This window comes from Eufriesea mexicana, unplaced genomic scaffold, assembly GCF_001483705.2.
Source record: "Eufriesea mexicana isolate 0111107269 unplaced genomic scaffold, ASM148370v2 scaffold305, whole genome shotgun sequence".
Taxonomy (NCBI): domain Eukaryota; kingdom Metazoa; phylum Arthropoda; class Insecta; order Hymenoptera; family Apidae; genus Eufriesea; species Eufriesea mexicana.
Window position 1 is genome coordinate 831232 of NW_016908472.1, and position 26803 is coordinate 858034.

The 26803-nt window shown below is 32.0% G+C and overlaps 5 protein-coding genes and 1 non-coding gene across 8 annotated transcripts; 3 read left to right on the top strand and 3 right to left on the bottom strand.

Moving 5' to 3' along the window:
* Positions 1-1213: 1213 nt before the first annotated feature.
* mRpS34 (mitochondrial ribosomal protein S34) lies at positions 1214-2123 on the top strand. Its single transcript, XM_017911734.1, has 2 exons — positions 1214-1446; positions 1526-2123. Exons 1-2 carry the CDS (start codon positions 1258-1260, stop codon positions 1916-1918), a joined length of 582 nt encoding a protein of 193 aa, XP_017767223.1. The 5' UTR covers positions 1214-1257; the 3' UTR covers positions 1919-2123.
* On the bottom strand, positions 2003-3072 carry LOC108555831 (IQ domain-containing protein K). Its single transcript, XM_017911659.1, has 5 exons — positions 2785-3072; positions 2542-2678; positions 2343-2472; positions 2146-2212; positions 2003-2082 (listed from the first exon to the last, which is right to left on the bottom strand). Exons 1-5 carry the CDS (start codon positions 3070-3072, stop codon positions 2003-2005), a joined length of 702 nt encoding a protein of 233 aa, XP_017767148.1.
* Positions 3073-3277: 205 nt separating this feature from the next.
* LOC108555832 (uncharacterized) lies at positions 3278-4325 on the top strand. Its single transcript, XM_017911660.1, has 4 exons — positions 3278-3332; positions 3413-3754; positions 3826-4017; positions 4093-4325. Exons 1-4 carry the CDS (start codon positions 3278-3280, stop codon positions 4323-4325), a joined length of 822 nt encoding a protein of 273 aa, XP_017767149.1.
* Positions 4326-4526: 201 nt separating this feature from the next.
* TRNAI-UAU (transfer RNA isoleucine (anticodon UAU)) lies at positions 4527-4619 on the bottom strand. Its single transcript is given in 2 exon segments — positions 4527-4562; positions 4582-4619. It is a non-coding gene; the product is annotated as a tRNA-Ile (tRNA).
* A 682-nt stretch (positions 4620-5301) lies between these two features.
* On the top strand, positions 5302-10824 carry Tmf (TATA element modulatory factor). 3 transcript variants are annotated; one of them, XM_017911733.1, is made up of 11 exons: positions 5302-5351; positions 5882-7890; positions 7969-8070; positions 8195-8473; positions 8564-8902; positions 9021-9233; positions 9303-9449; positions 9544-9936; positions 10015-10252; positions 10331-10454; positions 10538-10824. In XM_017911733.1, the coding sequence occupies exons 2-11, from the start codon at positions 5894-5896 to the stop codon at positions 10822-10824; spliced, it is 4119 nt and encodes a 1372-aa protein (XP_017767222.1). In that variant the 5' UTR covers positions 5302-5351; positions 5882-5893. The 3 variants fall into 3 exon arrangements, with proteins under 3 accessions (XP_017767222.1, XP_017767221.1, XP_017767220.1); XM_017911732.1 differs by lacking the exon at positions 5302-5351 and adding an exon at positions 5385-5443; XM_017911731.1 differs by lacking the exon at positions 5302-5351 and adding an exon at positions 5656-5706.
* A 1295-nt stretch (positions 10825-12119) lies between these two features.
* On the bottom strand, positions 12120-25226 carry nonC (serine/threonine-protein kinase Smg1). The gene is made up of 13 exons (XM_017911786.1): positions 24949-25226; positions 24652-24875; positions 24313-24565; positions 24107-24236; positions 22634-23960; positions 22365-22521; positions 21761-22289; positions 21514-21701; positions 16929-21434; positions 16569-16845; positions 14608-16495; positions 13494-14522; positions 12120-13289 (listed from the first exon to the last, which is right to left on the bottom strand). Exons 1-13 carry the CDS (start codon positions 25224-25226, stop codon positions 13105-13107), a joined length of 10971 nt encoding a protein of 3656 aa, XP_017767275.1. The 3' UTR covers positions 12120-13104.
* Between the last annotated feature and the right edge of the window lie 1577 nt (positions 25227-26803).

Sequence of the window (26803 nt, forward strand, 5' to 3'; positions counted from 1 at the left end):
ACAAATAGCGCGATATACACGATAATAGGAATCCGTCGTTTTCGTTGACCGTGATTCGAAGTAAATTCGGATCGTTCAGTATTGCATTTTATTTGCAATTTATTTCTTGTATAATTTTATTCTAATAAAACTTACGCAATCGTATTCATGGACTTCTTTGCTTTCGTAACCGAAAATTTTATCAACTATGCGTAGCTGAAGTGACATCACGTTACACCGTTATCTTCGATCTGAATAAAATATTTTACTATGTAACAAAAACATATTCATCAAAATAAAATATTGATCGGAGTGGTGATATAACAAATGTATAACAAATGCTGTAATGAAAATTGCAAATATTTAATTTAAAGAGTTAAAGTGTTAAATCGAATATTGTATTTTTCCTTACAACATTTATTAACGTTATTAATAGTAAATTACAATGTAATAGCAAATTACAGTTTTAAACTGTATAAAATATCTGTAATAATTTTATTAGCGAACCTAGCTTGATTCTATCACATCTTGATAATATAGGTGTTTAACTGTATCGACAAAACTTGATAATATAGATGTTTAACTGTATCGACGAAACTTGATAATGTAGGTATTTAACTGTATCGACGAAACTTGATAATATAGGTGTTCAACTATATCGACGAAACGGAAGACACGTGTTAGCTTGTAAAACATAGAGCTATATACGTCATACAAAATAGATCTAAACACAAACAAGGTACAATGTAGATGTACCTTGTTGTGCCTGGAGCTGTTCCAGAGTTTCTTTGTTATTTGTCTGCCAACGTATTACACGTACGTGTAATAGAAACAAAAGCGAATACAAATAAAGCATTCTATTTTAAAGTAAAAAAAAATTTGTTTTATGAATTATATTCTTACCAGACTATGTAATTTAAAGTGTAATAAAGTTCGAAATTCTGACAAATTGTATACGTAAATAGTGCGTAGTTCTAAATAAAGCTTTGATACATCGACTCTTTACAACTATTTTAGTACATCGTTGTCACTACATTGTTTTATGTTCCATTGGTTACGAAAATTACATTGGATATAGTCTTCACTTTAAATCGAAGAAGGCATAATAGAATTGCGAACTTTTTCTACAATCGATAGTTCAGAATATAAAACACGAAATTCCATACGGTGATAAACCTAGCTCATACTTTATCTATGACATAACCTTATTTCTATGGAAAAAAGGTTAGTTGATTAATTTAAAAATAGAAACAAAGCTGATCATAGTTAGTGTTAAACATGCCAATAAAATATATTGGTCGAACACATGACTTTAAAGGGAAACCATTATGGGAAATATTGGCAAATTTAAAGAATTTTGGTGTAGATCGAATAGTAATACGAAATAGACAACAAAGATATCCTGAATCATCTTTTATGAAGATTCTCAAAGTTGCTGCATTACCAGATACTTCAAAACATCCACATGTACATTCTTTTCATTGTACATATTTATTAATATATTATTAAAATCAAATCATTAAGTACGTAATTTTGTTAATTCTAGGACCCACGAAAATGTATAGTATTGGTCGAGAAAACTTTTCGAGGTAAAAAGTGTCCCTATATCGTGCAAATGGATGGGTCGACATACAAACCAGATTATATGTTAATTCCTAAGGACCAAGAAGCAAATTATATAAATGCTACTGAACAATTTACAGAAAGAATTATGCCACGTGTAACTGACTTGCCACCTTTACTAAAAGAAATATTGATACGTAATACAAATGAAAAAAAAGATGATCTAAAATTGGAACTAAAATACAGCTTTCTTGGTATGAAAAATTACAGAGTTGCTGAAGAGAATGAAACTCCTACAGTTAATATAGAATCTGGCTTAGGAAAACCAGCAAGTCCTAGTTTGTACATAGATATTAAACAAGAGAATATGTCATGAATATAATTTTATGTATGCATTGGATCTCATACTGTAATAATACAGACTAAATATTCTTCCATTAAGTATCTATGTTCTTTATATTTAAGTCATTAAACGATATTTTTCACAACGAATCAAATTATCATCAATTATCGTATGTTTTATATCATTCTGAATTTGATCTGCAATAATAAATTAAATATATTAATATCATTATTGTCATAAATTCTAAATGAATAACGTACTTGAAAGTCTTTGGGATTGAACAATACATCTCTCCTTTTTATCAAAAATACGTTTAGCTGCAAAATCCTACATTGATATAATATTGCAATATGAATATATATAATATGAATATAATCACAATAAAGTGTAACGATATCATTTTCAATGAAATATATTACAATATGAGAAAATATATTTTAGTATTGTAATTATCAACCTTCCAAAATTGCCTCATTTCTTGGACATCTGAACATTTTCTCACAAGCCAACCACGAACATATCTTTGTATGTATAATGCTGCTTCATCCTCAGACCATAACCAAGACTTTGGATAATAAGGTCTGGGACTAAATGTATTATGAAAAATGCATTGAAATGTCAGGTTTTCAATGTGTTGAAAAGATATCTTTGCTTACTGTAGGCGCAAATATTCTTTAAACGAGGGTATCTCGAATACGTTTAGAGGTGATAAAAATATTTTTGAACGACGTGGATTACGATTCCATAGAATTTCTGCTATATAATCAAGACCGTTGAAACGACATTTCTGAACCTACGAAGGTTCATTAATAACTACTATTTATACACACAAGATTATGGAAACTATTGAGTTTAGAATTTAAATCATTGTTAAATCAAATCTAGACATCGCATAGTACCCGTAGAACATTCTGTTTAGATGCTTCGATAAGTGTCTCTTCCAACGCAGGTACTAACAATCCAAAAATCTTGTTATCAAGATAATTCGAAGGCAGAAGATCATCTTTTTTTTGAATAATGTTTTCCATTTTTTCCACTTCTTTAACATCTGTACTATAGCGGTCACGACAATTTGAGTTACTTGGTGCTACATAAGTAACCGTATTTGACGTCTCGGATATCCCTTTCAGACATCTTGTTGTATAATTATCTTCTGGATGATTTTCTCTTAACGGAATTGAACACATTTGCATCAAAGATTCTTTTCTAGTCGGACATTATATAATGTAACCTAGAGAACAGACAACACGATAATTGAATGCCCGAAAATCATTTGTCAACCTTCAATAACATGGTAGCAACAAAATCGATTCGATCTCGATCGAAAGTCCAATTATGAAAGTTTTGATAAAGCTGCTATAATCTTTAAAACGACTTTTAAAATTAATCTAAATGCCCGAATGTGAACCATGGTGTCCTTTGGTAAAGATTGAGTTAAAAAAAATAGGTATGATACATATTTATTATCCTTTATTCGAGATATCCTTATTTATCTTATTGCTCCAAGATAATTGACAAAGCTTCCAGCCACCGAAGCACCATGGATTTTAAAGAAAGAACTTCCTTCGAATGGTATTCCCCCGACGATCGTCGGTAAAGCTTACGAACCAACATTAAAAATTATCGATGAAAAATCTGTGAGCCCAAAATTGGACATTACACGCGATGATGATTGGGAAAAGACTGGAAAGCAGCCCGACATCCACGATTTGGATCATCGTCGTGTTTCCAAAGAAATTAACGGAAGGCTAGTAGATTCAATAGACATGACTACAGATACTTCTAAAGACGATTTTTCAAAAAGTCAAGCCACGATGATTTCAAAAATCCAAACAGAATCTGCAACACAATGGAGTGTTATCGATAAAGGTAATTGAAGTATGTAATCGAAGAAATATGCAAAATTTACGTTAGTATTTTCTGACGATTATATAACGCAGGACACGATAAAGTAGTCGAAACCGATGATGAACAAGCTATTAAGGTTGCGGAAGATCCGACAACTGAACTTTCAGAACGTGAAAGAGTGGAAGAAATGAAAAAAACTGATGGAGGCCCACTAAAGCATGATGCTGTCGATAAAAAAGATCTTGCAATATTTCGAGAAGAATGTGATCAATCTTGTCCTCGACGTATATCACGAAGCAAGTATATCTTGGTATCTATTGTCATTAATGATGTTAAAGTAATTATTATTATTTTTGTAGAAAATAGAATTCGCAAACTTGAAGAACGACAAAGCGCTATAGATTCTTATTTGCTGAATAAGGGTTCAGGTTATTTCGACGACGTCTGTACTTGTTCACTTTCCTGTATCCTTCGTGCTTTAAAAGATGATTCTTTTGTTAGAAGCATATTAGCATCTGTTGCACTGTTTGCGTTTGGATTGAAACTTTGTTCAGAGTTAAATGCATGGTATTTGCCAATTCGATCTTCATGAAACGAAATCAAAATAATAAATACAAGGAAAAACTTGAACATAATCCACTTTTTAAGTCTTTTTTCTTTAGTAAAATATTTAATTCCGTATAAACTTAAATATATGCATTTCTCGCATAGTGGTTTTATCGAAAATGTGTTCATATCAATCAATGACGTTCAATAAATTTATAAGGAAGCAATAATTTAATAACAAAAAAACTGCTCCAGGTGAGGCTCGAACTCACAACCCCGGCATTGCTCACGCTTCACTGTCTTATAAGTACCGTGCGCTAACCAATTGCGCCACTGGAGCTGTTGGAAACATATTTCTCCAAAAACAGTTTTCAAGAATTTGGTTATTGAATTAAAAAAAATATACATTTTAAAGAATTCTGTATATTTAACCATAATCTATTACTTATAATACAGTGTCGGGAAAAAAAGTTCAATGATAAAATATGTTGTCCTTACAAAAGTAAGGATGTTTTATAATCGAAAGCACTGATAAACAATATTTGGACATCATGGATGCATAATACAATAACTACTAATAACACTTTAAATATTATATCAAAAATTGAAAAAAAAGACAGAGAAAGTTTAGTTATTATAAAAAGATTGAAACTTTTATGTCGCAATAAAATAAAATGCAAGTACTCTGATATCGTTAAATATATTCAACAAATTAAATTCTTTCTATTTATTTCATATATCCATAAATTTTAATCATATGTGTTATGTGTGCGTGTGTGTGCATATGTCACATTAATTGTACACATATGTGTACATATGTACATATATATAATATTTAAATTTAATTTATATATATATATATCGAATTATTGTAATTCGTTATATAGAAGAAATATTTACATAATATGTTACCATGTGCATATCAGTATTTTCATTCCAGTACAGTCCAATACAAGTTAGTACGAGTTTACAGTACAGACAGTACAAGATAATTTTACACTTAATTTTTTAATTCTTCATAATTCATCAGTTTCATATGTTGTAAAAAATTTTTAAAACGTCATGCGAATAAGTAAGTACATACACGTAAATAAATAAAGTGTTATTTTCTTTTTGTGATCAAATCGTTCTGTCATTGACAATGATTAAATATGTTTTGTTTATGTAAATAACAATAATATTTTGATGTTAATAACTTTAACTTAATTTTAAATATAATATACATTCAAATATACGAAATTATAGAAAGCCAAGTTTTTTTTGGTATTTCTATCGTTATAGTAAATGGATGATACGAAAATGCAATCAGTAGTCTTCTGTCATATTTTATAGCAATAGTTGTTTGTTCGCTTTTTTTTCCAATTTTTTTGTAATTAATTATGCTTAGATTTTGGAGTTCTTAAAGATTAAACAAAATAATATTAAATGTAATGTATAAACACTGTCATGCATATCTTAACCTCTAATTATTGCAGTGCCATTTTTTTTTCATTAGTAAAATTAATTTTTCGTCCAGTTTTAATGCAATATAGTCATTGGTTGTCAAAAAAATTTGATTCTATTATTAATTTTTATTTTTATCCATAATCACTTTATTTTTAGATATAATAAAGAATGAGTTGGTTTGATGCCACTGGATTTGCCAATTTGGCTAAATCTGCTTTAAAAGAAGCTCAAAAGACAATCGATAAGGCATTAGATATTAAAGATGAAGATCAAAAACCATTAGAAAGTCATACAGAGGATACAACAGATTTTTTTGCATCATGGGGATTAAAAAGTGATATACATTATGATGCACATCAGCATCGTGCTAAATGTAAAGAGTCTAAACAAGAGGCAACAAGTAGTATATGGGGTAGCTTCACTGGATCATTCTTTGAATCAAGCAAATCTAATGAAGCAGAACATAATGTAAAAACTATTACCCGTTCCAAATCTTTACAAAGCACACCTACTGAAAGTGGACAAAAACTTGTATCTTCATCATCATTTTCAGAAGATTATAAAGATAAAATTTTAACTCCCAAAAAGAAATCCAAACAAACAGAAGATTGCAAAGAACAGAATATTTATGATCATATTCAGAATGTTCCAAATCAAGATATGGCTGATACATTTAATTCTAGTGACTTGAAAAAACTAATTTCATCTGAAATAATTGATACAAGTACAATTTCCAAAATTGAAGATGATAATATTAATGATTGTTCAAAAAGTAATATAAGGAGTCCTAAGATAATTGAATATTCTTCAGAAAATATTGATGCCAAAGAGGAAAGTGAAAAGACAGAATCTGAAAATAAAGAATCTTGTGACCATGATGCAGATTCTATTGCTTCTATCTCACACAGATTATCCTGTGCATCTCCAGAGAATGATAAAAAGAGTTTAGAGAGTATTGAAATTCTTGGTTCTCGATCTAATACAGAGTGTACTACAACTCCTGAATCAGATGCCAGTTCTGTTAGTAATCTAGCAAGTCCTGCTATGGGTACCAAAGTTAATTCTGAGTCTGTAGAAGTATTACCAGACAGTTTAGTTACATCTCCAAGTTCTGTGGAAGTATTAGGAGATTGGAAAAGCGATACCAGTCCTTATTTATCTCCAATAGATCAAAGACATTCGGATTCATCATCTGTTTTAGACAGGGATGAGTCAGTGACTCCTTGTTGGGATGATATCAATGTTCCACAGATTATAAATAAAGAAAATTTGATAAATCCATCATCTTCAGATATTTCTCCATATGAATCTCCAATGGAGGAAGCCAAAACATTACATGAAAATTTATGTACAAACAGCATGGATAATACACCACTGACAGGGACATATATAGCTATGGGATCACATTTATACAAAAATTTATCTAGTGGGCATTCAATGAAAGCTTCACCAGAAGGGATAGAAGTAGTACCTTACAATGATGAGATAGATGAAGTGAGTTTTGCAGAAGATTCTTATACTTCTGCATCAGAAAGTACAGTCATGACCATATTAGAGACACTTCAACAAAAAGAGCAAGCAAAGAGTAAAACAGAAATCCTTATTAATGCTTCATCAACTGATGAAAAAATGCATGATTCATGTTTAGATAATAAAATAATAATGAAAAAAGCTAGCGCAGATGCAAGACTGAATTTGAGTCTAGATTCTTTAAGTGAAAAGCATAACTTGCATTTGCCGATTGAAGCAATTACAACGCAACCAATCCGTAAGCTAGAATATTTTGATGGAACCGGTAAAATATCCGAACCCGATCGAAAAAGTTTCGATCGATTAATAAATTCCACTATAGAACCTGCAAAAACAGAATGTTATTCTGTCAACGAAGTTACGCATCCGTTTAAAACAGAGATAGCAGAAATTTCAGATCAGCACCTGATTTCAACAGACTCAAGTTGTGAAGGAACCTTAATAGAGAGTTCGGAAGGCAATCCACAGTTAATTCATAAATCGGACGAGAAAGTGTTACAAGTACCTCTAAATTCTAGTTCCTATGTAAAAACAATGTTAGAAGATGCAATGATTGATAAGGCTGGTAAGATTATTGAATCAGAAGTTCAAGGTACAGAAATGCCTCGAGAAAATTCACCTATTTCATCAGAGAGGTATTATATTTGATGGAAAATCATTAGACAAAAATTATAATTAATTGTAGGATATAAATTTAATTTCATTTATTATAGTCGGTCTGATCTAGTTAAAATTGGCTCGGATCAAACAAGTGGGCACACTAGTGGGGATGAATTAGAAACCACTACTTCCAGCGATATTGAAATCATATCCAGGTATAGATATGACTATAAAATAGCAATTATGTACACATACACATAATGTATAATATACACTTTTTGATTATAAATAATTTTTTCTGAGTCTAATAGCAAATTCTTTTTTTTATTAAAAAAAAAGTCCAAATGGTGATTCAAGTTCAACGCAATCACGACAAAATTTAGCCAAGTTGCAATCAACAAAAGGTGGTGATCTTTTATTGAGAACATTAAAAACTAAAGGACATTCAAGGGAACTAAGTGAAATTAGTGTAGGATCTGATGAAGCTAATGTTGAAATAGAAAAATTACTGAAACGTATACAAGAGATGACAGAAATTTTAGAAGCTAGAGAATCTAAACTTATTGATGTTAGTAGAATAAATATGGAATTACATGAACAAAATAACAGTTTGAAGAAGTATGTGATAATCAAATAGTTTGTAGTTGGGTTTTTATTTCCTTCGATATATTATTAAATGTTATTTTTTTATATCTATTTTTTATATAGGCAACTTGATAATTTTGAAAAACATGCAGAACAAAGTCAAAACTTAAATCAAATTACTGATGAATATACACAACGACTGTCTGCCTTGGAAAGAAAATTTCAACAAGCGATACGAGATCGGGATTCGTTAAGAAAAAATTTGGAGCAGTTGAAAGTTGAAGCGGCTACACGTTTATCATCTCAAGAGCTATCTACTCTAAATGCTGAGAAAGAAGAAATTATTAAGGAACTTAGAGAAGAGGGAGAAAAATTGAGTAAACAACAACTTCAACACAGTAACATTATTAAAAAATTGCGAGTTAAGGAAAAAGAAAATGATGCTTTAATAAAAAGTCAAAAGTACGTAAATAACATCCGTTCTTCTTTTTATTTTCTCTCATAATAAAAATGAAAGAGTAAATAAAAGTTGATAACAAATCTAGTTAGAAGATAATATTACAACACAAGACATTTACAGAGAACAAATAGAAGAACAAACATCAGAATTAGAACGTTTGAAAAGGTCATTGCGAGCAAAAGAAGAAGTTGAATTATCTCAGATAGATGCTGTTTATTCATTAACAGCGCGAACAAAAGCTCTAGAAAAGGAAGTAGCAGCGTTACAAAAACAATTAGAAAATACAGTACATAATGCGGATACATATAAAAAAAATTTGGATTCCACAAGGATGTTAGTAATATAATTAGTTTTTACTAAAAAATTATAATCAAGTATAAGTACTATGTTACTATCTTTCAGAGAACTATCTGAAACGAAGAAAATTTTGTCTACGACTGAGGTACAATTGAAAGAAGCAACAACTAACGCTGGAGAATCGTGTCAATTACTAGCGCAAGTAGAAGAACTGAAAATCAAATTAAGAGAATCTGAAGAAATGCATGTCAAGTAAATATTCTCTCAAGAGACATAATCTTTCAACTGTTATTAATTTAAAATGATTTTTAAAACCTTTTTTTCTCTGTTTCTATGTGCTATATAGAAAAGAAGAGTTTTTAAAACTCGAAAATAATGAATTACTAAAACGCTTAGAAGCCGCTGAAGCCAGAAGTGAAGAACTATCAGAATCTGTATCAATGGCTACAAAACCATTATTGAGACAATTGGAACAACTTCAAGCAAATTTATTACATAAAACTAATAGCTTTATGAAGCAAGAGAAAATACTATCAGACAAAAATATTGAGCTGCAAACAAAAGTCGAAAATTTACTAGAAACAGATCGGTACCTAAAGGAAGAGAATGTTAATTTGAAATCTAAAATATCTCAGTTAGAAGCTAAGCTTGCTACTAAAGAAAATGAAAGAATGAGGTTACAAGAGTTATATGATGAATTGGTAATACAAAAAGAAAAATTTGCTGAACAAAATATGCGGTAAGAAAAATTAATAATCTTCGATTTTGAAAAATTTTATCTAGGTGGAAAAATAAATGGGAACCCAGTTATTTTCAGGCAGCGACAAACGATAGAAACACTTGAACAATCTCATTCTTCAGAAATAATGGAATTGAAAAGAGAAATTATTGCGTTGGAGAATAAGCTGTCTGTAGAAAAAGCAGCCACAAATGCAGAAAGGAGAAAAAATCATGCAATGTCAGAGCAGCAACAAAATATCGAAGACAATAAACGTCTTAGTCCTAGCATTAGTACAGAACAAGATTCTGTAAACGCTGTAGATATTATTTGGCCGGTAATAGGAAGTGATTATCATTCTTTTTTTTTTGTCATTAAAGGGTATAAATTAAAAGATTTTACTTTCCTATTTCAGTTATATAATTCTACTACTGATACTAAGCCCGAATGTTATACAGTGGCATTCGATAGTATTAGAGCAGGATCTAGTAGTACTTCTATATTTGAGAATTTACAAGCTCAGTTAAAACAGAAGGACGGTATGTACTTAAATATTTATCAATAATAAATTACATTTTGTTTTAACGATTTGATAATATTAATTATTTATTTGAGGTTTTAGGTGAAATACAACAACTTCAGTGGGAATTATCGCGTCGTAATATAGAAAGAGATGTGCTAAATTCAGAATTATCTACATTAACTTTGAAAATTGAAGAATTAAATGTTAAAGTTATGAATGTTGCTGTTTTAAACGAAAGTTTGCAAGAAATACAAACTAGATATGATGCATTGTTACAAATGTATGGTGAAAAAATGGAAGAGAATCAAGAATTGCGTTTAGATCTCCAAGATGTCAAAGAAATGTACAAAACACAAATTGATCAACTTCTAAAACGAGATACTTGAAATTCTTTTTTGGATAAAACTTATTTATTAATTAATTCAATACAATAGATGTAGAACCATGAAAAAATTAACAATTTATAAAAATATAAATTCGATCATAGGTTTTTCAATGATGCTATACTGTGTTATTGCAACGAAGTTGTTGAAATTGTTTAAACAAGCTAATGGATAGTAAATGAAAGAGACTGATGTGAAATAATATTAATTGAAGAGTTTAAAGTTTCAGATTTAATGAATTAACAAAATGAAATTTTGTCTATACATATTTTGTAGGAAATGCTTTTAGAAAATTCTAGAGTTTTGTTTTGCTAAATTCGCAAATAATTCATTGCCCTTGAATTTGGATAATTAGTAATCACGTTAGTTCACAAACTAACATTTAATTACATGTAAAATTGCAAAGTATACACTGTAAAATTTTATTTGTATTGTGCATACATTCGTGCATACACATACACTGTATACAAATAGTTTAAGATAAACAACGTGATATGAAATGTAATATAACTTTAAAGTTTTCGATATTGTAATATAGGATTGAATTACAATGTAATATATTAAAAAAAAATTGATCATTTATTAAAAGTTGTATTTTTTGAGATTCCTTTATATAATAATAATTTACAAAAAGAGAATTATACTTTTGAATAAAAGTATACAATGTTAATTTGAAGAAAAACGAGCTGATGTAGAAAATTGAGAAGAATTTCTCGGAGAAAGGGTCAAACATGACGATAATCTGAAAAATAGAGTAGGAGAACTACAGTGTACATTAAACAGAGGTCTAAAGAAAATGAATAGTAGACATGATTGTTTCTCAAAAGTATAATTAAACCGAAGGGAATACATCTTTTTCATAATTTTTATACATACCGTAAACTTTACTGGTTATAAAGTGCGACCTTCTCTCCCTTCCCCTTTCTCTTAGAAAAAAAAGAAAAAAGAAAAAAAGAGAAAACCGATCAAGCAACACTATTAATCGTCGTACGTTTATATGTGTATCTTTAATGTGAAAAGGAACAAATTTTTTTCATGCACATTTACAGTATTACTTCTTCCCGACGTTTTGTTGTCTTTATGAGTTATTATAGACTGACGATTGATCATAACGATTGTTATATAATACTTGTTTAAACAAACTTACAGAATTTGACTGTTAAATTGTACCAAATACAAAAAATAATACTTACGATAAATTACATGTGACCCCTCTATAGTTTCGACAATTATCGATTGAAATTTTGGAAAAACATGTACTCCCACTTTAGGAAAAAAAAAAAAAAATAAGAGCTCTATCATGATGATTTACATTAATATCGAGTAGCGAATACGAACACGTAAAACACGTTTTATTTTTCATATAGTATCTCGATAATGAATCTTGATTTCTTTATACGCGACTCGACAGTGACATATCGTTCTTGGTCCCGTTTTAAATTTCTAAATGAATCTTTGATCATTCACAAACATTATATATGTCCTTTCGATATTAATTTACAACTATAGAATTCAACCAATCAGTATACTAAAATAAAGAAATGATAGGTAAGTCATTAAAAAAGGGCTCTTATTCCAAACAAATGTCTGTGGCAGTTAACGTGTCACCATCGACGCGTTAATCGTCATCGAGCTCCTCCTGATCATTATCAAAACTTTCTGCTGTTTTTTATTATTTCAAAGATGTGACAGATTCTATGCTTTTCCCAAATCTAACATCGACATTTAAGCACACAAACAATATAAGTGACAAAATTGCTGATTGATTTAATTGTACGTCGGTGTATATTTTTCTACCTTGAAATTTGAACCTGCTTGTCGAAGCATTCTCTGTTGTTTTGAGTTTCTTTTAATTCTACCTTTTTTCCTTTTTGTTTCTCCACTATTGTACGTCAACCCACTGTGACCGGACAAATTGCTTTACGATGAAAGGTAGGTAAAAGTTATATAAACGGAAAATATATAAGAAGAAACCTTGGTAGATCGCACGGTACACATTGTTAATGAGAGATTTCTGAGATAATCATAGAATCGGTGCCAGAATCGAAGTTCGATCATGGATCGCGCAGGAATTTCTTTGTATGCAAGTTCGCATTGCCGAACTTAAACGGCATCCTTACGGACATGAACTTTCTCTTCCAGGTGACAACGAAGATGTACTTCACACCTGGTCGGACAGAGAGCTAGCCCCGTCGAGCACAGAGCGAAGAACGGTACGAACTCGAGTACCGAGTGTGTAACGAGCATTAAACCATCGACGCGACTGCGTCAATCTTTTTTCGTTCAAACCCATGGTGTCCAACCCTCGTACAAAAGGGCTAAATTGTCAGTGCTTTGAGCTTCGCGTATCACATATTCCACTTGTTCAGCCGTTGTATACTTCCTTGTTGGTTGAGGATCGCATCCTTCTAGCTTCATTCGTACACGATGCCAAACATTTAACGCATACGCGTTCCGCTCCTGAACAGCTGTAAGAAAAATACAAATATGCTGTGTATTGTGTGTGATAAAGAGAGAGAGAGAGAGAGAGGGGGGGGGAAGAGAAGAAAAGAGAAGAGAAGAGAAGAGAAGAAAAGAGAAGAGAAGAGAAGAGAAGAGAAGAGAAGAGAAGAAAAGAGAAGAGAAGAGAATTTACATAATCTTGTGAAAATCAATGATTAAACTAAACTCACCTTTGCCTGTAGTTGGATCTCTGGTCGGTGGAATTCCTTTTCTTGGACTGTAACACACACCCTCTTGCCTCATTAATTTTCCTTTTTTCTTTATCGAGCTGACTATCGAAGTTTCGGTTTCACTTTCTCTTTCTCGTTCTTTCTCTTTTTCCTTATCTATCTCTTTTTGTTTCTCAGACATCTTTACTGAATTCATTTTCTTTTCATTGGCAAACTCTAACAACTCATTATACAAATTTGGTGCTACAGTCGCCATATTTTCCAATTCTTCATTAATCGTTATTCCTCTATTTGCATCTAAATTATCAGATTCAAGTTCCTTTACAATCGCCGATATGCTTTCAGTGAAAGACCGATACGAAGAAAGAAACTCTTGTAGGCCATCAATGTTCTCTTGTTTCACCATAGTTCGTAATAAAATTCGAACATCTGACATCAATCTATAATGTTCGGTTAACACACTTTGCAAGTTTGATACTTGTTCTCTTAAACGTTCTTGAGCAGAAAGCAAACTTTCTTGTTTTTCCTGCAATTTCTTTTGAACATCTAATATTGCTTCAGAGATAAATCTCTCAGCCTGTTTTAGCCAATTTATATCGACATTGCTTTCCATATGTAACAATTCAACTAGGCTCTCTTCAATCGCGGTTACAGTTATATTTAGATTTATCGTCAGGATACAACTCTCTTCCCAATGCTTAATCAATTTAACAAAATTTGTATCATGTGTCATACTTTCAGATGTTCTGGTTCTTAAAGCCTCGTAATGTAAGATAGAGTTACAGGTATTGATAACACTAGTCGCAAGATTATGCTGCCGAGTTAACTTTTCGCAAGATGAGAGTACCGCATTATCAAATGCGGACATAACTTCTCCAAGAGCAGGATTCGCTCCGGCAGCCCATTTCAATCGTTGTACTGCACTGGAAACAAGATTTTGTTGTTGCTCTCGAGCTTCACATACTCGAGATTGTAAAGTAGAGAGTGCTGCTGCCGTTTTTCGGAGTTCTAACATAAATACAGAACGATCTGAAAAAAATAAGAATATAAATATTTAAACACAAAGTTGCACAAATTTAACAAAAAGAAAGAAATCTAGAAATAATGAACTTACTCAAAGGATTCATTACATTAACATTTGACCTTATCAAAAAACTGTCTTCATGTAACCAGTGATGAGCTGTTAGTTGTAGTTGAAGTCTTTGCATGCTAGCTCTAGCTACCTCGGTACATTGTTGTGCAAATCTTGTACTCTGCTTTCTTCGCCAAGCGCTTTCGAGAGTACTACTAAGTGCACTGGCTTGAGCAAGAACAGATCCAGAAAAAAGACCTCTCTTTAAACAGAGATCAACAACCTTTCTACACAATTCTTCTATTGAAACTTTACTCTCAGCTCCAATATCTCTTTGTTCGATTTCAGTAGTAACGCTTAATCCCATTCTCTGTAGTAAAAAGCATAATGCAATAGCTAATGTTTGGGAAGTAACACCGAGTAATTGTCTTGACACATAATCCGCTGTAAAGATTCTTATTGGTTTGTTAAGTCTCTCGTCATCGTAAATGTTTGCTAACCCGCCCTTGAATGCAGTTGCAATATCTCTGCACATCATAAAAAATTCTTGTATGGTGTGTAAACGTTTAACTAAAAATATATCCTCTAAAACTTGACAAGCTGTTTTATTAAATATAGGAGCAGACATTTCTTTGGCTTCTCGAATCTGATCGATTTTTCTCCAGGATGGTGGAATATCGAGTGTACTTAAAGTAGCAATCAGAGCGTTACCTTCCATTTGTAGTTTTTCAAACAAACCATTGAACCCCATTAAAAGCATTTGGCCAGGAGTCAATGTCTCGTCTTGATTTGGTTCCTGAATTTCGGCAGGTCGAGACAACAATGCTTCAAATCTTAACCTCATATTATTAACAATGCTTTGTATCATCGCATGTGGGCTTTCCATCTCCATAACAGTAAATCTGAGATGCATTTCCAACTGACCTAAGATATCACCGAGTGGTATACCCGATAATACAATTATTTCGGTTAATTCTCCTATCATCCTAATCACAGTTGGCTCCTCTGTTATGATCGTTTTCATCGCTTCAGGCAAAATAATGGTGTGGAAATTATAATTAAGCTCTTGCAATCCTTTATAAATACTATCAGATCCTCTTAAACATTTTAATATAACAGATATCTTGTGATCATTGTTTGTTTTATGGCATTCGGGTATCAGGCTAACTAATTCAGCAATTAATGATGACATCAAACGCATTTCATCTAAAAACCAGTCTCCTTCCCTAGAAGTAAGATCAACTAAACAGTCTCCTGCACATTTGGCAGCACCTTCCATCATCAAATATCTTTTATTCAAAGCACAAAGTGCCGTTATGTTAACACACTCAAGTGCTTTTTCTGCTCCTTTTTCTCGTCTCAGAAAGCTTTGTATTTGTACTCTCGATTCTCCATATGTTTTTTCTATTCTAATTAGAGATTCCGGTAAACCTTCTGAAACCATTCTTTCATATGCTTTCTTTAATCTCTCGTTAGCTTCGTTCAAAATCGTTTGCATCTGATAAGAAAATGTTATTATCTGTTGAACTTGCTGATTATTGGAGCTTTTGATTGGATCAAAGGTGTTCTCAAATTGCATCATAACTTCGCGACAAGTTTCGACGCTTCCAGTGTTCAAGAGCTTATTAGCCCAGCCATGATAAAGCACTGTACGATGTTGTGACATATTACTTAGAGGATAAAGGCTGCAAATCGCCGAATATTGACTCAATAAATCCAAACAATTGCGTATTAGAATAGATTGTTGTGTAGCTAATTGAGTCAATTCATTTTCTGATTGTTCACATTGAACAATCATTTGACTTTGACCAGCATTCTGTAAAAATTCTTTGACGAGATCAAAAACTACATGATCCTCTTGATTTGTAGAAGTTCCTAATTCTGTCAACCATTGACCTAATTGCGGACCCCGTACAGCTGTAAGTGCCATCTAAAATGGTGAAATAACAGTAAATTTTTCCAAGTTAAAACAAATAAGTAAACAAACAACAAATAAAACTGACATTATGCATGTTGATTTGTTTTTCACAATCTTCGATTTTTTCTTTTAATCCAGCTTTTGCTTTCTCATGAGCATCTCGTGCTCTTTTAAAAGAATTGTAACGCTTTATTACAGAATATAATGGATGATTACGTCCCATTGCTTGTGCTTCCTTAACTAAAGCAAGTTGTTGATGTCTATCTTGTAATAAGTCTTGACATTGACGTGTGATATCTGTTGCTTCCACCCAACAATTCAAATGATGGCACAATAATGGAAAAATTTTCATCAACTCATCTCTAAGAATCAAAAAATTCAATTCAATTATAGATTATTTACCATAAAGAATGCAAGAATAAAATTTGATTGTTGATTTACTCACCTGTTTGCTAACCATTCAGCACGCATTTCTGCCGTTCGAACAGCAAACATTGCTCGTGTCAGTTCCTGTTCCAATTGCTTCCTTTCAATTCCATAACTCGCGATACTATTATCTGCGCCAGTTCGCCAATCGACTAGCGGATCGTATATAAACGCTTCGAGCAAAGTCAATAAAGTTTCTCGCCCTCGGCGCATTACTCGAAGTGTATGTTCGCAAGCTAAACGAAATATACCCTCGACTCCGGTTACTCCTAGCGCTGTTCTGATGTTTGGAGTCATTCTAAATGGCACTTTTTCTGGAACGCGTAAAGTTTTGCCTTTCTCAAAGCAAACATTGTAGTCAATATGAACAACCTCGCCTGTATTTAGATCAACTAGCACATTATCCAAATGTCTATCACCGAGCCCAATAATATAACCGATAATAGACATCACGGCTACCGAATAAGAATAATTTTTCGTCGCTTGCCACCAACTTCCAGCATTTATACTATTACACCAAATTTCTTTTGCTAATAAGTCTTTGGGCGTCTCAGCCATTAATTCTGCTAAAACTTGTTTCAATACTTGGATAGGCCATTCTTTCCTGTTTTCCAAACCTATTCCTCGCTCTTTCAAAAGCGGAGTTAATTTATTATAAAATAGCTCAGAAGGTCTTAATATTGCCGAACTACCAGTTTTATTAAGCATTGCGCTTTCTCTCTGTTGCCATCTTTTATACAAAATGAATAAGGGTGTCACGCCATCGACCCACTGTATTAAACCACATCGTGAACCTAATGGTATAACTGAATAATGACGCGCTCTATAAACTTTTTTCGAATCACCTTTCTTTAACATCATTGTGTTACATATATTTAAGAATTGCATAATTCTTTCATCCAAATGAAGATCTTCCAAACCTTTAAATAAATAAGTGTAAACATGTCCATCAGAACCATGGAACATGAGCTTCTTAGGTTTTGTCTTACTTGGTAATATTTGAACATTATTATCTACAGATTCTATAGTAACTATTTTATTATCATTTGCAGCAACACCTGGCATGGCAATACATGTATTTCGCAAATTAGCTAACACTGGACTGATATCATTCATAGAAAGGGAATATGCAGCTCGTCTGTGCACCCGCTGAGCTAATTTACCTTCCAGTTGTTTTAAACACATATTTGCTATTTGTGGCTTTGCAGGATTCTTAGGATTGTTTAATTTACTAATCGCTTCTTCTATTAAAGGTCCAAATTTCTCCTGAAAATTTTCCTCATGTGGTGTTTCGGCTGGAACAGAAATTATAGACAAAAGGTTTTCTAATATGAAAACTATTGGTTTCAATATAATTCGATGCTTTTCTGCAATCAACTTATCCTTTTCTTCAATATTTAACCAAGCATTATCTTGTACTTTTTGCACTTCCATTTCTAATTGTTCAAATCGCTTAGAAATTTCAGTATGATGCTGACATAAAGTTGTCAACCATAACTCATCCCAGAGTAATGTAATCCTATGCAACTCGTAAACGAGTAATTGCACTTGTTCGATAGAATCCTGAATTTTGTTTGACAGACAACCTACCAATTGCAAAAAAAAACAGTCTATGAATTTTTCTTGTTTATTTTGGTAAGCTGTAGCAGGACTTTCAACACGTATCTCTTCTTCTTCGATAAGATCTAAATCGTTCTGCGACAAATCAGTTTCCGCTTTCTCATAAAGAACTTTATCAGAAGTTTTCTTTTGAACAAGCCACCCATAAAACCGTGAAAACCAAGAAACCGCTCCAACCACAGCTGGAAATGTGATCAAATGTGGAGAATTCTCTGCAACTCTACACAACAATTCAGACACTCGAGTCCGAACGTAAGACTCGGGATGACTGAGTCTCGAAAACAGTTGTGGTATTATCTCCTTCCATGGAGCAGTAGGAGTCGAAGAAAGTCCAGACTCTAAAACATTTTGTAATTCGAGAGCGTGTTTTACGACCAGTCGTAGTAATCTGAGAGTAGCTGTGATAGTAGCACAATCGTTAGCTTCTTTAATTGCGGCAAGTTGCAAGTACTTGAAGTATGCGTTCGCGGAAAGCTCATAATATGAGTAAATCCTTTTCTGTGCTTGTCTCCAAATATCGATCAGCATTGCGATATGGTCGGCACTGGCACGACTTAATATTGAAACGCTACGTAATTGATTCTCTATCATATCTGAGGTATTAATATTATTGGAAGTGTCCGTTATTTCACCTTCGTCTTCAGGAATTGCTTTGCTTTGAGACAAAATCGAAAAAATAGTATTCAAGTCAGATCCACTTGTATCAAATGGTAGTAAATCTCTAATGGTTGCTCTATCTGCATCAGTCAATTGTCCTGAATTAGAATTATCCACGATCTTTCTTCCCCATTTATAACACCAACTTGCGAAGCTACACCATGCAAGCGGTAAATCTGGGCATTGATTTACACCAAGTTGTGTTAATCTACCGATTATCATATCTGAAACAGGTATTGAACTCGCAGTTGGTCCGAATAGCTTGTTCATCAAGCCATCGTTATGAGCAGCTTCGAATTCGAGTAATTTTTCCAACTGGCCATTTTCGATGCTGCCAGCTTCTTGTTGTATCCATTTACCAAGAGTTAGAAGAAGAATTGTTCCGTTTTCACGTAAGTCAGTCGACTGTTCTCCATCAACGATAGTTCGAGATATTCCAAGCGCAGTTGCACTACACACTTTCAATGCTTTATTGACTTGTTCCATATCATATAACAACTTTGAAAATTCACGAAATGCGCGTATATTATTCTTCGACCATTTTACATGCATTACGTTCTTCAGAACATCATCAGTTGCTTGGTCGAAATCAGGATTAATATAATTTCGTTCACCTCCATCAAATCGACAAAGTTCTCGTTCAGATCTTAAATAATTAAGAAGTTCGCGTTTTGCTAACTCGAAATTACCTTCTTTTCTAGCAGTTCGGACAATATGTAATCGTAAATCAGCAACTTCATCGTTATCTAATCGTATTTCAAGACTGTTGTTCTTCCTTGCTCTGCCGAAATAGTCTGACCACCACAAAGTTCGTGTTAACACATTTGAATCCATATGATCAAGTTTTTCGCTCTTATACAATTCGTAAACGTTTTCTTCTTTACCAGATAGAATACCTTTTAATCCATCTGCTGAAAATCGTACTAATATAGATTCGTTTAAACATTCTGAAGGTACATTTCTTAGACCTTCTTCCATAGTTTTAGCTGCCACTCGCCGACATCGTTCAATTTCTTCCTCAAAATGATCTTTATAATCGTTTATATGAATCCTAAGTGCAATATTGGTTAATGTATTACCACATTCGACCAATGTTTTTGTACAACTCCAATTTCCTGTTTTGCTGATTCCACTATCCAACAGATTCCAATCACTTAGATCATCTAGACATATGCTTTCACCACCTTCAAATTTTTTTAAACATTTTGCTTTTTGACAAGAGGCGCTATTTTCCATTAATAATTGTTTTTTGAAAACATTTTTATCTCGCACAAAAATCTCGGCCTCTTGCTGTTTCCAAGCCTCTAATCGAGACCAATCACTAACGGCTTCATAACAATGACATAATCGTTGCATACAAAAACTGAGTACTTGATTATCTCCTTCAGATTTAAAACACTTGCTTTTTCCATCAGAGACAACTTCCTCACTTCCGCTAGTGCCATCAATACAAGCCACATTACTGCCATCGGCAACATCATCTCCCTCTTCTTCTTGCTCTATATCTTTCCCACATCGACTATTTGCAACACGCATATATTCCTCGATAATCGATTTATATGCTTCGGTAGCAGATTCATAGCGATTTGCAGCTTCCTCCATAGCAGCTTTCAACCACGGAAATTTTCTTTCTTTTTCCTTCGTATAAACATATAATCCCTGTAACGCTTCCGCTTCTCCTAGCATTACCATAGCTTGTGCTGTACAGAGAGTAGCTCTTTCAAATTCAATACCTTGTGTATTATCACTGCTACTTAAGTCGTCTAATAATCTCTGACTATTTCTCAAAGCACTGCTAGCTAGTCCAGAATGTAATGACACTACACATAATGCCAGTCTAATACGATTCAACCATTCTTTACAAGTTGATTTATTAGTATGAAAAAAAGTTCTAACTGGTTTTGATAATGGTAATAAAGCAATTGCACAACCTTCTGCCGCATTATGTATTACTCTTTCAAGATGTTCGAGAAATTCAATAAATAATCGCACACGCGTATGTTCGCTTAGTAAATGATCCAAATTTCGTTTTTCTTTTTTTGTTGCATCATAGCTATATGATATTTCGCGTGCTAATGTTTTCAGAGCACTTTCAATCGATGTAAATGTTTCTTGTGGTTTTCCTAATGAAGTACGAAGCTTATTCGTCACACAATGTTGAGCTGCTTCAAAACCAGCCCAAAAATACAAAAAGGATCGATTTGTTAATGCTAAACGATACATTTTCTTAGTAGTTTCACTTTCAGATCTATAAATACAAATAAAATCGTACAATTTTCTAATTACCACAACTAAAATAAATAATTCAATATTTATCTTTTACTTACACGATTGGCCAACATAAAGTAAATATTTCTGATAATTCAGATGCATCCAAGTATTGCTCTTGCAACAAAAATGCCATATAAGTTTTGAAATGTTGTGTTTGCATTTCTCCATTATTCGTTCCTCGCATATGTAATCTTTGAGCAAAGATTAAAGATTCGGTTGAGTAATTTTTAATTCCCTGATATTTCTATAAGAGAAAAGATTTAAATAAATCACTTTCTTTTTTCAAAGTATATACGAACGTACCTTTGTTTCTGATAACAAGTACTCTCTATTTAGTTTTGGTATTACTATATTTAAAGGCATTTGTGTTAATAATGAACCATACTTTTCCCGTACAATTTCATCTCGCGAAGTTAAATGTAACATCACCAAGTCCACAACAGACGCATACATTTCTTCTTTCCAAGTGACATTCTTTGCACTCATCAAAATTTCGAAGAGATTGCAAATGGCAATAGAAATATCGCGATCAATAGTAGCTCCACAAGCAATCAAGCTAGTAAGAACGTTTTCGTACTCTTTTGTTTTACTTAAAATACCGATGTAGTTTTCTGCCTGTATACAAATTTCTTGCATCCACGTTGATAGAAGCAATAACGTTTGCTCCTGCGTGTATTCATTGTAACTTTTAGCTATCAAGTTTAGAATTATAGAGAGATGACCACTAGTAGGTGATGTAGTTGGAACATCTAGTGCTCCTGGAAACATATCTATTGGACGACAAGTAGTAGTTCCAGTTATTAAACTTGAACTTGGCACAAAATGATTATACCTGAAATGAAAATAATGATACAATCACAATAGCTAAATTAGCATCTCCTAGATGCCCTCCTTTTTTACATCTTACCTAGAACAATGCGCGTATAGTAAATACAAAATACTATATTGCAAAATCGGACTAGTTGATGATAAACTGTTGTCATAAGGTTTTAACTTGACTGCTAGCAGTTCCAAAATGCTCGGTTTTAATGCCCACATACCAATAATTGAATTGCTTGCATTCGCTAGAAACAGTAAAATAAAAAAAAATTACTTTCAGTCAATAAATCCAATTTTTTTTTCATCGAAATAATAATTACACCGAAATTTCATTTTACAATGCATTTATGTATTTACCTATATCAGAAAGAGCTCTCAGCAAAAAAGTAACTACAATTTCTGCATCAGTTTTTTTATAATTAATACCATCGAGTAATGGATTATCTGCTACTAAACTTTCAATATCTGTTAAAATAAGCTTATAAGCAATCTCCAAATCCGACAGTATGTAGCGGTAGGATTCTTGTAATAATGGAATATTTTTAAGGCTGAGAAGACTATGATATACTCCGAGACTAGCGTTTTGAATAGAAATCGAATCCCAGAATCTCAATTTAAGTAACGCGGAGTCCTTTCCAAGTAATTTGTGTACCAATTCCAGTGGCAAGTTTGCAGACACTTCTTTTATTATTTTTGATATAGTATTCAACATAGAAATTATTGTATCATCCCAAAAAATATTGATTCTTTTTAATTGAAGATCAATGAACTTATAAAGTAACTCGTGATTCTTTGTTATACGACTCTGAAGATGACCTAACAATAAAAATGTGCATTCATTTGCAACAACAATCAATTCCTCTTTTTCCTCAGTTAGATCTAAATCTTTCTTGGTTTTTAGTTCCATCCATCGTATAATATTTAACAATGGTTCTTTCTCTTTTAACGAAGTTTCTTTTTCGATATTTTGCTTTAAATTTTTTAATTCATTTTTATTCAAATCCAAAGATTTAAACATATTAATGACATCGTCTTCGATTAGTTCCGATTTACTGGAATTTTTTGGTGGAATAACACCGACATTTTTAATACATTTTAATAATTCATCAACACACTCCGGTGTAAGGGTAAAATCCAAATTTGAAATTTCATTATTATCATCCAATTCAATTGCTTTGACGACTGTTTTCAGCATTTTTGATAAACAATCAGATAAAAACGACCATTGAACATTTGGTGTGAGATTAGGATTCAAATGCTCAGATATACTTTTCGTAACTGTATTGAATACCGAAATCAGAGATGTAATCCGTCGAATACATTCTTTAGGTGTTGGTGATACTTCATCTCCAGGAGAACTTCTACCAGACTCTGGTAAAGACAATTCTTCGTCATAACTCTCCATGTCTTCTAAAAATTGCCCCAGTAAGGTCAAAGTAAATTGTAAATCTGCTATCCAAAAATTTCGCAATCTCTGCAAACTATGACTAGCATAAGTTGCAATCGTTTTTTGCTGAGTTGAATCGATATGCCAGCCAACTAATATATCAACCGTATCACGAAAATGATTTGAAAATGTTTCAGGATAAGATTCCATGATCAGTAATATTGCATCCACAGTTGCTACCAATAAGTCTGATCGATCAACATTTTCAAGTGTTGATTGTAATTGTGACATCATTAGCTAAAAGAATAAGCAATATATTTTACTTTAAATAATTAGCGTATTTCAAATGAAATTTTGATTACAAAAAAAAAAAATTATAATTCTGCCACATATGATGTATATATCTACTAAATGAGAAAAGTAGAAAAAGGGAATTTAAGTACCACTGAAAATTCTTTTAATCTCGGTGCCTCTGTATCTAATTTAAAAGCTTCAACAAATGATTTGATTAAAAGGCACTTTATATCGTCTTTCCGTTCCAATGAATATTTATTGAAGACCCAATCCATGTATCTGTTAATTTACAAACCACAAAATTTTATTTACATTGTACAAGATATGAATATAGCATATACTACTATTTGTTTACCTCTTAAAATCTTGTTCAGATGCATATCCAACACGCCCTAAACATTTTGCAACTTGCTGTTTTGCTTCTAGTCCAGGACCAGTATGTAAAATATCCAACAAACCTTCACAAATGACATCTAAATTTCGTCTTATGTATCTTTGATTTTCAAGTGCTATTATACCTTCTTGTGCTTGTTTGCATAACACCATAAAATGATCATAATCATCTTCTCTACACAATCTTCTTAAAAGTTTAGAGATCCTAGAATCTTCTGTAATATAATAAATCAAATCATGTATTTAAATACAAAACAAATATTAAATTTAGTATATTCTAAAGATAAAAAGAGGTTCAAACCATTTATTCTTTTGTCGTCATAATATTTTCCTTGTACATTTTCTTGATTTTTCAGCGATTCTTGAAATTTGGATCTAGTTGTAGTATAGTAGCTAGTTTCTGTATTAGAGTCACGTTCAATAGGTGTCTTCTTAAAAGCTCTACCCCGTAAAGCACCTCTGGTACGATCTCCAGAACTACCCCCTCGAGCCATTCGAAATTCATTGCGTGGTATACCACCAATTCTATAATAATTTAAACAATTTATTGAGAATAAATGACAGATTACTTTAGTAAATAATCAGAAAAATAATTTACCTTGGTTTAAATCTGGAGAAGCTATGTTCAGAGGAATAGTTATTTGTACTTCTTTGACAAATGACCAAAGTACCTCTTGGAGCATTAAAATCATTTGAGTTATATCCACTTAAGACATTGACATCTCCTTTTTCCAGCACACTAGGTCGATTATTACTGATAGATTCTTCTTGTATCTCCGAACACTTAGATCCGCGTAGCCTGGTGCTAATATTAGAGTTCCCACAGCTATTCATTACATTACTCTGCAGATGATCTGCATGACCTATACTTTGCATTAATAATATACCAATCACAGGTAATAATAATTTCTTATATCAATAAACAATAAAAACCATAAAGTCACAAGTATTCTATAGATAAATAGAGTTCATCAGAATTCAGTAACTTTCACATATCCTTAAGGTTACATTATTCGTACCTACATCTTTGGTGTACAAAGTTCAATAGTCATAAAATAAATGAAAAGTAGTGATAAAAAAATAAGATAAATTATACAATATAATGAAAAATTTACTCTAAAGTTTATTAAATAAAAGCGACGTTCAAGTTATTTACGTTTAAAAGATACGATAATTTATAGAGTGATTAACTATCGCAATATCTACTTCAGTCTATATAAGCATCGTTCCTTTGGAAAATAATATTGGAATCACATGAAACACACAGTGATTTCTCATGGAAAATATTTTATATTATTAATCAGAAGGAAATATCAGAAGGTAAAATGGTATCGTAACTGATTCTCCACGCGTTCGATATATAAGTACACACCGTATCGACAACAACTAATCAACGGAGACGTTTTATAAGAATTTATAAATAAGTAAAAATTAAAATATACCAGGATCTTATTCGTGCATATGATATAGGCACCAACAATTTTTGGAATTTCCCAAAAATTGTACGTGAATCTGTTTAAATTAACTTATTTAGGTGGATACACAAGAACCAACCACGAAATTGAAATGGATTAAACACTATCTACGAGTGGTACCTTCCACACTGTCCGTTGACATGCTTTCTCTAAACATTAGATATCATTTTTGACATAATATTTTTGATTCTAAAATTTTGTTCTAATTTCATGAAACATCGTATAAAAAAGAGAAATGATATACAGATAAAATATGGAAAAAATGAGGAAAAGGAAATAAAAAAAGAATATTAAATCCACTACTAAATATTACATGGGTTCTAAACAATAACGAATTGCCTAACAAAGCAAGTAGACATTGCTCAAATAAATAAAAATTATTTAGGCAAAATGCAATTTTCTTATATCTACATATATAAATTAAGAATTTAATTATAGTTACGTATAATTACGTTACACTTCTACACTTACTGAAATGTAACTAAGTGCAATGAATCGACGAAACAACTAAATAAAATTTAAACCAATGCAAAATATCGGTGAAATAATATCTCGATCGATACCGATATCCAATTGGTCTAGATCAACCAATACCATCAAAATTATTCTAAAAAAATTATCAATATTGTTACTAATAAATAAATATATTGCATAATATTTATAGAAAATACATCTATAAATACAGATAATTATACATAATCACATTTCTCGATATATAATCGTAGAAGCCGCACCCCTTTTGTAATTTAAAACTATACGTTTATAACCATTTTCTTTATGTGTTTCACAGTAGTTAGTAGCTTTTGTTTCTACATCATTTCGTAATTGGAGATATTCTATTTCTATTATGCTCTTCTTTTTTGTAACTTATACTATTAGATAACTACTGTTATGTTTTTTCGTTTTATAACTTTGATTATTAGCTAGTGTTAAACAACAATATATCGACGATCTTAATTAATTTTCTCACTAAACTTA

Excerpts from the sequence above, each read along its gene's own strand:
- mRpS34 (XM_017911734.1), top strand. The coding sequence starts at position 1,258 with ATGCCAATAAAATATATTGGTCGAACACATGACTTTAAAGGGAAACCA. Across the intron at positions 1,447-1,525 it reads ATACTTCAAAACATCCACAT|GACCCACGAAAATGTATAGT; the intron begins GTACATTCTTTT and ends TGTTAATTCTAG.
- LOC108555831 (XM_017911659.1), bottom strand. The coding sequence starts at position 3,072 with ATGTGTTCAATTCCGTTAAGAGAAAATCATCCAGAAGATAATTATACA. Across the intron at positions 2,679-2,784 it reads CTAAACAGAATGTTCTACGG|GTTCAGAAATGTCGTTTCAA; the intron begins GTACTATGCGAT and ends GAACCTTCGTAG. Across the intron at positions 2,213-2,342 it reads AAATGAGGCAATTTTGGAAG|GATTTTGCAGCTAAACGTAT; the intron begins GTTGATAATTAC and ends ATATCAATGTAG.
- LOC108555832 (XM_017911660.1), top strand. The coding sequence starts at position 3,278 with ATGCCCGAATGTGAACCATGGTGTCCTTTGGTAAAGATTGAGTTAAAA. Across the intron at positions 3,333-3,412 it reads GATTGAGTTAAAAAAAATAG|CCACCGAAGCACCATGGATT; the intron begins GTATGATACATA and ends CAAAGCTTCCAG. Across the intron at positions 4,018-4,092 it reads TGATCAATCTTGTCCTCGAC|AAAATAGAATTCGCAAACTT; the intron begins GTATATCACGAA and ends TTATTTTTGTAG.
- Tmf (XM_017911733.1), top strand. The coding sequence starts at position 5,894 with ATGAGTTGGTTTGATGCCACTGGATTTGCCAATTTGGCTAAATCTGCT. Across the intron at positions 8,903-9,020 it reads GCTTTAATAAAAAGTCAAAA|AGAACAAATAGAAGAACAAA; the intron begins GTACGTAAATAA and ends AGACATTTACAG. Across the intron at positions 10,455-10,537 it reads TCAGTTAAAACAGAAGGACG|GTGAAATACAACAACTTCAG; the intron begins GTATGTACTTAA and ends TTGAGGTTTTAG.
- nonC (XM_017911786.1), bottom strand. The coding sequence starts at position 25,226 with ATGCAAAGTATAGGTCATGCAGATCATCTGCAGAGTAATGTAATGAAT. Across the intron at positions 24,876-24,948 it reads TTCTCCAGATTTAAACCAAG|AATTGGTGGTATACCACGCA; the intron begins GTAAATTATTTT and ends AAATTATTATAG. Across the intron at positions 16,846-16,928 it reads GCTGAATGGTTAGCAAACAG|AGATGAGTTGATGAAAATTT; the intron begins GTGAGTAAATCA and ends TTTGATTCTTAG.